Source organism: Leopardus geoffroyi, chromosome B4, assembly GCF_018350155.1.
Source record: "Leopardus geoffroyi isolate Oge1 chromosome B4, O.geoffroyi_Oge1_pat1.0, whole genome shotgun sequence".
NCBI lineage: Eukaryota > Metazoa > Chordata > Mammalia > Carnivora > Felidae > Leopardus > Leopardus geoffroyi.
This window is the reverse complement of record NC_059341.1, coordinates 90385121-90397937: the sequence shown is the minus strand read 5'-3', so window position 1 is coordinate 90397937 and position 12817 is coordinate 90385121. Positions and strand designations below refer to the sequence as shown.

The 12817-nt window shown below is 38.4% G+C and overlaps 1 protein-coding gene across 3 annotated transcripts in view; it reads right to left on the bottom strand.

Annotated features, from left to right (window-relative positions):
• The window catches only part of TBK1 (TANK binding kinase 1), a 56152-nt gene that overhangs the window by 26873 nt on the left and 16462 nt on the right, over window positions 1–12817 (bottom strand). For all 3 annotated transcript variants that reach the window (XM_045464994.1, XM_045464992.1, XM_045464993.1), the window contains exons 6-7: window positions 6740–6900; window positions 3949–4059 (exon numbers count right to left, since the gene is read on the bottom strand). In XM_045464994.1, coding sequence (XP_045320950.1) covers window positions 3949–4059; window positions 6740–6900 — 272 coding nt within the window. The remainder of the gene's footprint in view (window positions 1–3948; window positions 4060–6739; window positions 6901–12817) is intronic.

The window sequence follows — 12817 nt, the reverse complement described above, 5'->3', positions numbered from 1 at the left end:
ATATATAATTTTTTTAAGTTTACTTATTTTTGAGAGACAGAGACAGAGAGAGCAAGCAGGGGCGGGGGGGGGGGGGGGTGGCACACAGAGAAACAAGGAGAAAATCCCAAGCAAGCTCCTTGCTGTTAGTGCAGAGCCCGATTTGGGGCTTGATTTCCCAAACCATGGGATCACGACCTGAACCAAAATCAAGAATTGGAAGCTTAACCAACTGAGCCACCCAGGGTGTCCCTCAAATATATAATTTTTAATGCTAAATTTATATGCCTTTTGTAGTATACTGCTATTTTTTTTGAAGTGTACTTCTTCAGTAAGTAAAATTAATGTAACCATCTGACAATCAATTAGTGCCAATTCAACTAGAGATAATCTTTGACTAGTAGGCTTAGGGTTTTTTTTTAAGTTTTAAAAATGTTTTTATTTATTTTTGAGACAGAGAGAGACACAGCATGAGCAGGGGAGGGGCAGAGAGAGAGGGAGACACAGAATCTGAAGCAGGCTCCAGGCTCTGAGCTGTCAGCACAGAGCCCGACGTGGGGCTTGAACTCACATACTGTGAGATCATGACCTGAGCTGAAGTCAGATGCTTAACCAACTGAGCCTCCCAGGCGCCCCTTGTAGGCTTAGATTTAAAAAAAAGAAAAAAAAAAGAAAAAAAAAAAATGGAAGGACCTTTTATCTTTCGCATGCTTTCAATGAATTACACAATATATTCAAATAGACTCTCAATTATGGAATTTCAAATAGTTTTAAAAATATATTCTTGGGGTGCCTGGGTGGCTCAGTCGGTTAAACATCCAACTTCAGCTCAGGTCATGATCTCATGGTTCATGGGTTCGAGCCCCACATAGGGCTCTGTGCTGACAGCCTGGAGCCTGGTTCAGATTCTGTCTCCCTTTCTCTCTCAGCCTCTCCCCTACTTATGCTCTCTCTCTCTCAAAAATAAAAAATAAACATTAAAAAAAAAAGTAAAAAAAAATACATTCTTGACTATATAGCAGACACTGGAAAAAATCTTTGTTAAGAGTTTTTAAAGTAGGTAGTGGAGATCTTATTTTTTTTTTATTTTGGACAGAGAGAAAGAGAGTGCACATACAAGCGGGAGAAGGGGGCAGATGGCAGGGAGAGGAGTGGAGGGAGAGAGAATCTTAAGCAGGCTTCATGTTCAGCGTGGAGACTAACACACATGGCCTAGAGCCATGACCTGAGCCGAAATCAAGAGTCGAATGTTCAACCGACTGAGTTGCTCAGGTGCCCTAGTAGTGGATATTTTAAGTTTTGACTAACAGGTATCTATTCTCCGTCCTTTTGTAAGAGAATCCATACCTCTCCTCTACTATCTCCCTGTGCAGAGATGGGCATGACAGCCAGGTATGGTTATTATGATTAGTTGGAGGTGAGCAGGTGATAGCATGCAGGTTAGTGAAGTGAGAATCAACCTAGAAGTCTTTGCTCAAACTATCAGGCAAGAAAGTCTGTCTTCCCACTGGGCTTTCAAAGGTTTGAGAGTGTGAGTCTGGGAATGGTAGCAGCCACCTTGTGGCTGACCTAAAGTAAAAACAAATCAGACAGAAGCAGACCTGAACAATTTGAAGAGACCAAGTCTTGACGACACAGTCTGAGTCCAAGGATTCAGCTGGGCTTTGGGTCACATACACATGTATACTTTTAATTACAAGGCCAATCTATATCCTTCTTTACTTAAACCAGCTGACTTAGGTTTTTCTCCCTTGTTATCAGTCTTGGCTAATACATATAAGAAGCGATGGTTATCTTTTTTTATAGTTGCTTTATTTTTGATAGTCGTTTTCACTGCTGATTTGTAGTACTTGAAGTCCTTACTATTAAAAAAAACCACGTAAGATTATATAATATGCTTTCTGTTACCTAAGCAATTTATATCAAAGAATTTATAACTCGGTATGCTCAAGACTAATTAGGCAGGTTACAACCTGCTACCCTCCTGAAATATGTAATCTACAGTTCAGATTGTCAAATCACTGATTCTAAGTTTCAGCAATTATTAAAAAGCCAGTGTTCACTTCCTGACCCCTTTACATTTTATGTTTTGCCTGAGATTCCAAAAATGAGTATTTTCTAAATCAAAAGTTAACACAAATCACTATGACAATATGCAATTTCTGTTCCCGAATGAAATGAATGTCTCTTCATAATGCTGGCTGCATGACCCAATTTTGTTTTGGAGACTTCTTTAAACAACACACAAAAACGAAACTGTCAGAACAGTTTTCAAAAATGATTTTAGAATTAGAACTCTTAGTTTAAATGAGTTTCGCATTGAAATATAAAATGATAGGTGATATTTTATTAGCTTATGATATAGATGATTTAAATAATAATATTCAATATTTAAAATATCAAATATTTAAATTCTTTTTTTTATATGTAGAAAATCATACAAAAAGCACCCACAAATTATAATAGGTAGTTAAGCCAGTAAATCATAACTTGTATTACTTGTGGATTATATAACTGCCATACTCAGGAAAAATGGAAGTTAATTCAATAATCAGAAATTCTATTCTTTCTTCTTTCTTTCTCACTCTCTCTCTTTCTTTCTGAGAGAAAGAGTGTGCATGCACGCATGAGCAGCAGAAGGGCAGAGAGGGAGGGACAGAATCCCAAGTAGGCCCCACACTGTCAGTGTGGAGCTTGATGCAAGGCTTGATCTTATGAACTATGAGATCATGACCTGAGCAAAAATCAAGAGATGGATGCTTAATTGACTGAGCCACCCAGGAGCCCCAGGAATCAGAAATTCTGAATATTGATGAGTGTTTTGGCTTTATTTCCAGAGTAAAATCTAAAATAATTTACTCTACTTTTAATTTCTTTCTCCTTAAATTTTTCTTTGTGATAACAGAATTCATGTCTGACAATAATAACGTTTCTGAGTTCTGGCTACTAAGTTAAAAAAGACCCATCTGAACATTTGGAATGCTGAAAAATGTAGTAGAAAACTATTAATTCTTACCTTTTCAATAATATGAGTACTTTTTAAAAATGAAGATAATACTAAATTTCTCGAGTGCTTGGGGCACCTGGGTGGCTCAGTAGGTTAAGTGTCCACTCTTGCTTCCAGCTCAGTCATGATCTCAGGGTCATGAGATCGAGCCTCACATCAGGCTCTGTATTGAGCACAGACCCTGCTTAAGATTCTCTCTCTCTCTCTCTCTCTCTCTCTCTCTCTCTCTGCCTCTGCCCCTCTCTGCCACTCACTCTCTCTCTCCAAAATAAAAAATTAAACAAAACTAAATAAACTTCTTGAGGGTTTGTTTTTTAGAACTCTAGTTATTCCGGGGCGCCTGGGTGGCGCAGTCGGTTAAGCGTCCGACTTCAGCCAGGTCACGATCTCGCGGTCCGTGAGTTCGAGCCCCGCGTCGGGCTCTGGGCTGATGGCTCAGAGCCTGGAGCCTGTTTCCGATTCTGTGTCTCCCTCTCTCTCTGCCCCTCCCCTGTTCGTGCTCTGTCTCTCTCTGTCCCAAAAATAAATAAACGATGAAAAGAAAAATTTAAAAAAAAAAAAAAAAAAAAAAAAAAGAACTCTAGTTATTCCTATCTGTATCACCATTTGTGGTCCATCAATATGGATGATCAATATAAAAGATACAAAGGTCCCTAAGCTGGATCCCTACACTGGACAGAATTCTAAGACTAATGATTAGCAATCCTGAAAATGTATGCCTTCTGCCCTAACAGACCTCTGGCAAAATTATGCATATAGATCAGAATCCATCTTTACATTGCCACAAAGACTAAAATCACCTATCAAAGCACATCTAAAACATAGTAAAATCTTAAAAACAACAACAACATACAAACAAAAAAACCCCAAACCAAACTACACTTAAGTATCTGTGACTTTACTCAAGGAAGATCCCAAACACCAAAGTGCAAAAAAAGAAGAGCTGCATACACCACACTGACCGAGAAAGACTGCAAGAAATAGGCATGTCTCCACTCCAGTCGATGGGTCCATTTTCTGCTTTCTGTACTCCAGATATTGCACCAGAAGGCTTTCCAGTAATTATTTTATACCTTGGGAGGAATAGAGGGAGAATAAATTAAGCAGTTCCTCATTGCAGAGCCTATCAATGGGCTTTGCAAAAATATTTCCTCAGTTGCACCTACAATTATCTACTAGACGAAACTTTGTGATTGATGTTCACAGGATCCATAAAACAATCAAAATACTTTGAATCTGACTGACTGAAGTAGAATAGTGGTTGTACGATTATTTTATATATGCCATAATTAATTTTCATTGGGATCTCAGAGTGCCATATAACAGCAGCTTGATGTTCACAACAAAAATATTAACTTTTTCCATCTGAAAAAATCGAGCAAACACAAAAAAAGTTATGTTACAGAATATCTCTAGGCCATTAAAATCGCTTTTACCCAAATTATCCACAGGCAGTCAACTGGACTGTGAAATTACTGCAGAATGAACAACAGCCTGATTTTTTTTTTTAAAGAAGACAAAACTATACACAGCATAGTATCAGAAAGATTCTTTGCATATTGAAAAAATATATACACATACAGGAATAGGTGTGTGTACCAAAATTAAAAGCCAAATTGAATTTGATCCTTGAGGTAGGTGATAAAAATAAAGATGACTGGAAGAAAGAGACGGATGGGGAAGCAAAAGAATACTATAAAAGATGCAGCAAGTCAATAAAAGCAGCCTCTTAGGTTTCATCAGCACTTTCCTAAACAAAACCTGAGAGTGAGAGAGAAATAAAAGTTCATGCCTTCTGGAATACTTTCATCCAGGTGAAAATGGGAAACCTAATATAGCTGTCTTCGATGAATTTATAGATATTATTTTGGGCATAATTTTTTGTTTGTTTAACGTCTACATAAATGTGCTCTGAGAAAAATCATTTTTTCTCTAAAAAGTACAACAAACCAGTAGTACCACTGATTTGGATCACTTGCCTCTTTCCTAAAGAGGCAGCTGGGGTTTCTGCCTTAACAGAGTTTTCACAGAAGAAGGAAATTAATGTGAAAAATAAGGTACATTCACATGAGAAAGGCCTGACTGTGGAGGAGTAAGTAGAGATATGTGAGTTTCATGCAAGAAAAAAGAAATGAATAGAATGAAAACAGAATCCTTAAAGGAGTGCTTAACATTCTTAGAAAAGCTTTACTAATGTTGATAAGATCCATATAAAAGTACATTGACAACATGTAAATGAGACACTGAGGGGGCAACACAGCTATAATGTGAGGCAGATGCATCCTTTGATAGTAAAACAGGTGTTATTATTACTACTTCAAGCACCTCTCAACGTTCATTATTAGTGTTCCCCAAAACCAGAGTTTCTGTGCATATAAAGAAAGAAAACTCTTCTAATGGTGTATCTGTGCAAATGATGACCAAGTTATCAGGTATTTCTAGTTGCTGATGGGTCACATGTTTCCTTTATTAGGGAGCATCATGCTTTTATTTAATCCATTTTTAGGACAGCAAGAAATACCTCAAATGCTTTAAAATGTATGTACGACAATAAAAACATGGTAAACTGTCAGGCACAACTTATGTTCAATGAGAAAAACACGAATTTACTCTCAGCCTTCATTAATGAAGAGATTTTACAAAATGGACGCTGCTGCAAAGCAGGCTCAAAATGATGTTACACCAAAATCATCACTATAGTAATGGATGTCTTCTTCCCATGAATAGGTGCTCTGTCCTTGCTGAAAACAGGTAGATATCCAGGTTTTAGCAAAAGTCATTATATCAGCTGGTTTTACCTCCTGAAATCAACAAACAGAAAAATATGCTTCTCCCTCAATTTCCTGAGATGAGATTAAAGACTGTATTTTTACAGTTGTGATTATTTAAGTCGTGTTTGCTTACAAAAGGCCTGGTCAAATATAAAGGTCTGAGGGAAAAGGTAAGATTTAAAGAATGATCGGATACACTGGGCTGTCAGTGAGTTACTGTCCCCAAACATTCTCTAAACAACATTCATAACCTCGTAAGTTTATGTGTACGTGCATTGGCTATTTCTCAGGAAGCAAGGTCATTCGCTAATTTCTCTCACAATAAAAAGGTGTGTGGTCAGTGTACAGATGTTATATAATAAATTTCACATCTAGAATTCCATCTCTTTTCCTCCATTATCTGGTTTACAACAGTGATTTTACACACAGCAACTGTTTTCTAATAATTATGGCAAAACATAAAGGTATAATGTACTAGTAAAATGCATTCAGTCTTTGGACTGAAACCACAACATTAGAAAAAAATTTGATAGTATATTAAATGTTATTTTTGAAATGATAAAAGAAATCAGATCAGTTCAGGGTAATGAACTTTTACATCTGGTAATGGTTCTGGTACTCCACAGAAGTACAATTTTTTTCAGTTACATAAAAGAAAATCCCTGATAAGTAGTACACAAAAAGAAATAAACATATATAACATTTCTGAAATATAATCCAGAAAACAGTGTATTTTTAATGGTGGGCCAAAGACTGGATACCATTTACACTTTGTACATAAGATATTTTAACACAATAAGAAAAATTATGCCTATGCACTTTATAAGGCTGCACTCTTATTCAAAACCAAATAGCTTAAAATATCAGAAATGATGGCTAAATCAATTTTCATTAGCATATACCTCTAATATATGACAAAACAAAATAAAGCAAAAATACACTTTAAAAATTATTTCTAATTTTAGATGGAGAAATCACTTACATCACTTCCTTATTCCTACGTGGCCCTTCAAATGGTCTGAATGGCAGTGATCCAGTAGCTGCATGGTAAAACGTTACCCCAATGCTCCAAAGATCAACTGTTGCTCCGTATTTCTTCTGATGATCTTTTCTTAGCACTGCTCTCTCATACATATCAGGATGCTTAAAAAAAAGGATGAAGGAACTAACTTGTGTTCTATGGTAATACATTACACACAGATGGGTATTTAATAATGCCTACAAAGTCCTTCATATTTCCCTAATAATTTCACTTTCCCAATCTGAAAAGACTACTTCATGTCGTCTTTTCCCTCCTCAAACCTCCAACACCACCCTCTTCTGACTCTCAATTTCAATGACCTCACTTTGTCTTTCAATGAGGAAATGTAAGCAAAAGAAATCAATTCTCCCTTATGCTTTTTACCAAACACCAACCTTCTTGAATCTGTGTCTAGACTCTAGGCCTACTTTCCAGTTATGATGGAACTAGTCCTATCAAGGGCTAACTTTTCCATCTGTGCTACGGAACCCATACTACTAATGTCTCACCAATTCCAGAAATCAATTCTTGCAATTACCCTTTTTATTTTATGCATCAATTTCCTCCTACTGGATCAGTCCTTTTAGCTTACATAACATGCTTTAAGATCTCCTATTTTTTAAAAACCTAAATTGACCTCACGACCCCTTCTAGCTATGACCCAATTCTCTTTCCCACGATAGCAAAACTTCTCAAAGTAGCTGTCCACACTTATAACTACCTTATTTCCTCATCTCCCAAGGAGGCCTATGGTATTAATTACCCATATACTTTAACTCCCAAAACTATTTCCTGCCCTGAGCTCCAGATTCACATATTCTACTGTTTTCCTGAATGTCTAAAAAGTAGCTCAAACTTGGGGTGCCTGGGTGGCTCAGTGTGTTGAGTATCTGATGTCAGCTCAGGTCATGATCTTTCAGATTGTGAGTTCGAGCCCTGCCATCGGGCTCGCTGCTATCAGTACAGAGCCTGCTTTCCATCCTCTGTCTCCCTCTCTCTCTACCCCTCCCCCACTCACGCTGTGTCTCAAAAGTAAATGAACATTAAAAAAAAAAGTAGCTCAAACTTCACATGTCCAAAATAGACTCTTCTTGGTCTTGCTCTCAAACTGGTTTCTTACTAATCTTTATCCCCTAAATAAGCTGTACCACCATGTATCCAGTTACTTATTACCCAAACCTATCAGGTGGCCTTGACTCCTTTTTTCTCATCTCTTAAATGCAATCCATCAGAGCAAGTCATAAGGACTCCAAGATAAAAATTAAAATTTTTAGAATTATTTCAGAGGACTAGTCTGACTGGGTTGATTGGGGATCTAGTAGGCCAGACAAGTAACTAGTATGATGTTAAACACATGACTTTAAGTCCAGAAGATGCTACACTACAGATGTATGGAGTACAGATAAATTCTTTTTAATTAAAAAAAATTTTTTTTTTAATGTTTATTTTTGAGAGACAGAGAAAGACAGCGTGAGTGGGGGAGGGGCAGAGAGACAGGGAGACAGAGAAACAGAAGCAGACTCCAGGTTCTGAGCTGTCAGCACAGAGCCCATTGCGGGGCTCGAACCCACAAGCCCTGAGATCATGACCTGAGCTGAAGTCGGATGCTCAACTGATAGAGCCATCCAGGCGTCCCACCCCACCCCACCCCACCCCACCCCCGCAATTTTTTTAATGTTTGTTTATTTATGTTAATTTTTTAAATGTTTATTTTTGAGAGTGAGAAAGAGACACAGTGCAAGTGAAGGAGGGGCAGAGAGAGAGGGAGACAGAATCCAAAGCAGGCTCCAGGCTCCAAGCCATCAGCACAGAGCTTGAACCCATGAACCGGGAGATCATGACCTGAGCCGAAGTCAGACACCCAACCAACTGAGCCACCCAGGCGCCCCTATGTTTACTTGTTTTTGAGACAGAGAGAGAGAGAGAGAGTGTGTGAGCAGGGGAGGGGCAGAGAGAGAGGGAGACACCGAGTCCAAAGCAGGCTCCAGGCTGTGAGCTGTCAGCACAGAGCCCGACGTGGGGCTGAAAGCCACGAACCTCAAGATCATGACCTCAGCTGAAGTTAGACGCTTAAACAACTGAGCCACCCAGACACCCCTGGAGTACAATAAATCTTATATGACATGGCTTAGCAGCTTACAGGTCTAGACAGAGATTCTGACGGACATTTAGTTCTGCAGAGTACAACCAGAAGTCATACTTGCTTAGCCTCCTGACATCTGCCTTCACAGAAGTTACACACCGAAACTTTAAAATTCTTGGAAGATAAAGCTACAAGAGTGTACTCAGGACCAAAGTAGAGTCATCATCCAAATCAAAACAAATGCCTTACGACATTGTGGCATGTGGCCGTGGCCTAAGAGACTGGGAATGAATGCAGGTAACAAACACTATGGGGAGGGTGCTTCTAAATGATGTGGTCTGTGAATATGACTCCAAAGGGTCACCATCCCTGGATTTTCTGTGTGTATAGCAGGGTGGGAGGTGGGGATGGGGGAATCACTCTTTTGGGAAATACATTTTAACGAGAAATCAAGAGGTGATTAGCATGAGGGGTTTGAAGTGAGTGTCTAAACAGATGTCTACTAGATATATGGGGTCTCAGTGGTTTTGCTGGTTCTGTGGCACAGCATATAAACTACTATCCAAAGAAGCACCAGCCAGACCTTTGACACAGTAGCTGGTACTCAGTGTTTAAATGTTGATGTGAACAGACCAAGAGCACCTGTGTATGCCTGATATCCCCTACCACACAAGGGTGCCAAGCTGGGAAGAGAAGATACAGTGATTCTAGAAGGAGACAGGGAAATTTCCACAAAAGGTGCAATAAATAATATAATTCTCCCACAGAGTGACTAATACTGGCTTAATATATGCTGGTTACACATGAGCTCTGCTCATTGGCTCTCTCCTGAATGTGCTACTTGTGTTTGTGTAGGGCTTCATATTGTTGGGCCTGGGCCTCCACATCTGGAATAGGAACATGAGAAGAAAGCTACTGTAAAGCTCTCAGGTTACATTATTAAGATATCCATAACAGGGGCGTCTGGGTGACTCAGTCGGTTAAGCATCCGACTCTTGATTTTGGCTCAGGCCATGATCTCACCGTTTGTGGGATCATGCCCCACGTCAAGCTCTGTCTGTGCTGACAGCATGGAGCCTGCTTGGGATTCTCTCTCTGCCCCTCCCCAGCTTGTGTGCATGTACTCTCTCTCAAAATAAATAAATAAATATTTTTTTAAAAAAGAAAAAAAAAGATATCCATCATATTGAAAATGGTGGAAGAAAGAATGTTGAAATTTTCTTTGGACTTTTACAAACAAAGGGGAGAAGATTTATTTATTTATTTTTTTTATTTTTTATTTTTCAATATATGAAATTTATTGTCAAATTGGTTTCCATACAACACCCAGTGCTCATCCCAAAAGGTGCCCTCCTCAATACCCATCACCCACCCTCACCTCCCTCCCACCCCCCATCAACCCTCAGTTTGTTCTCAGTTTTTAACAGTCTCTTATGCTTTGGCTCTCAAAGGGGAGAAGATTTAACATCTGGTCTAGGAATTCCGAAATGAGAAAAATTTTCATTTAAATATAAATACTTCTAGATTGCTGAGCTTCAGGCTATTATTTATCTCTTTTTATAACTTCTGGTATGCTGTATATGAAAATAGGGCTGGGCATAATCTGAAATAGGAAATAGATTAGAGTAAAATTTCAGCCTAGAGTACAGCATGAACTTGGGAGTTAATTTAATGTTTTGTTTTTTTCCATTTTAAAAGTCTGTTAAGAGGCAAAAGTTAAACAATGATCCTAGGATATGTGAAACATTAATAGTTGACAGTGGACGATCAGCTTCATGAAGGCTGGTGCGTTAACGGCTGTTTGTTTTGCTCACCACAGTTACCGGGAAGGGCTACTGGTATTTAGTGGGCAGAGACTAGACGGGAAAGACATCCTGCTGACTAGGGAACAGTTCTGAAAACTAAGCTTCTGATATCCACCATGACTTCTGAATATTCTGCCAGACATTTGTGGAGGTGGTAAGTCTACTACTCCATCTTATAAATAAATGTAAAATATTTTTGTACACAAAGTATTTTTGTAGCTACAAGAATGTACCTTTATGTAAATCTATTTTGTTTAGTTACAAAATACTAAGAATTATTCACTGGTTTGGAAAATCCTGTCAGTGACACCACCACTTGTGATGTGGGACTCATTAACAGAACATACAAGTTATCACTGCACTTGCGCTAGAAACGATAATACGTGCAAGTGTAAGCATTGGATTATTTAATTTGTCAGTAAAATTATTCCTAAACGTTTATATATTAAATATCTCTGATATTTATTATAAATATTTTCTTTTATATTATTATTGAAGTGATATGTCATTCTCTTAATTAGGCATACAAGTTGATTATATCTAAGAATTTCATTTCAAGACACTGAAGGGAACACTGCAAAACATTTACTACAAAAAGGAAGTGACTGGGGCGCCTGGATGGCTTGGGTGGTTGAGTGTGTCTGACTCTTGATTCTGGCTCAGGTCATGATCCCAGTGTTGTGGGATTGAGCCCTGCGTTGGGCTCCAGGCTAAACATGGAGCCTGCTTAACATTCATTCTTCTCTCTCTCTCTCCCCCTCTCCTTTCTTCCGTCTCTGCCCCTCTCCCCTGCTGGTGTGTGTGCTCACTCTCTTAGAGAGAGAGAGAGAGAGAGAGAGAGAGAGGTGTCATACAGAGTTGAAACCACTAGGTTGTATGTTCTCATGTTCTGGCTGGCCTCTGCTTATATCTCCAAATTCAACTCCTACCCCCTGCCCCTTCACTCATTAAATTCTGCCAAACTGCCATCCTTTCTGTTTCTCAAACTTCCAAGGTCATTCTTGTTTCTAAGCCTTTGCAGTTCCTGGTTCCCTCTGCTTGTCATGCTCTTCCCCCAAATCTTTGCATGGCTTGCTTCTTTTTAATCATCTAAGTGTCACTTAGGATTGAAAGGAGGCTTTCCCTAGCTATCTTTCTCCTGCTAGTTGTTGTTAATCTTACTACCTTATTGTCTTCCCAACACTTTAATTATCTGAATTTATCTAATTTACTTATTTAATTATTAACTATTTCCCCACTAGAATGTGGGTTCCCTAGGAGCAGGAATCGTGTGCATGCAGTTCACGGTTGAAGTTCCAGGGCCTACAACACTGCCTGGCACATAGTAGGCACCCCATAGATATTTGTTGGATGAATCTAATCCATTTGTAATTTTTGTATTAGAAGATTATCAAAATATAACTAAAAATTAATTTGGGGTTATATACTGTTATATATAACAGTATATACCAAACAACTTAAGACACTAAATTCAGGGCAGACTTAGAATAATATGAATAAACCTATAGGGGCAGTTAGATTTTATTCTCCATGTTATAAATTACAATGGCAGAATCTAATTGGAAAAAAGTCACAGAAACCAAGACTTTTTTTTAAAGTAATCTGTATATCCAACAGGGGGCTCAAACTCATGACCTCAAGATCAAGAGTCAGATGCTCTACTGACTGAGCCAGTGAAGTGCTCCCATAATCTAAGACTTTTAAGATAAAGTCCAGAGCTATGAGCAGTCAGTGATAGCTATATATTATAAACTTCCTGATTACATGTCAAACATACTGACTTTTTGTTTTAAATTTTTATTAGTGAAATATAATTGACATACATTGTTATATTAGTTTCAGGTGTGTAACATAGTGATTCAACAATTCTATACATTACACAAAACTTACCACAGTAAGTGTAGTTATCACAAAGGAAATGAAAGCAAAAATAAACACTAAAATAAAAAGCTTTGCACAACAAAGGAAACCACCAACAAATCGTTAAAGGCAACCTACTGAATGGGAGAAGGTAATTGCAAATGATATCTCTGGTAAAGGGTTAATATCCAAGACATATGAAGAACTCATATGGGGGTGCCCAGCTGGCTCAGTTGGTGGAGCATACGACTCTTGATCTCAGGGTTGTGAGTTTGAGCCCCAGGTTGAATG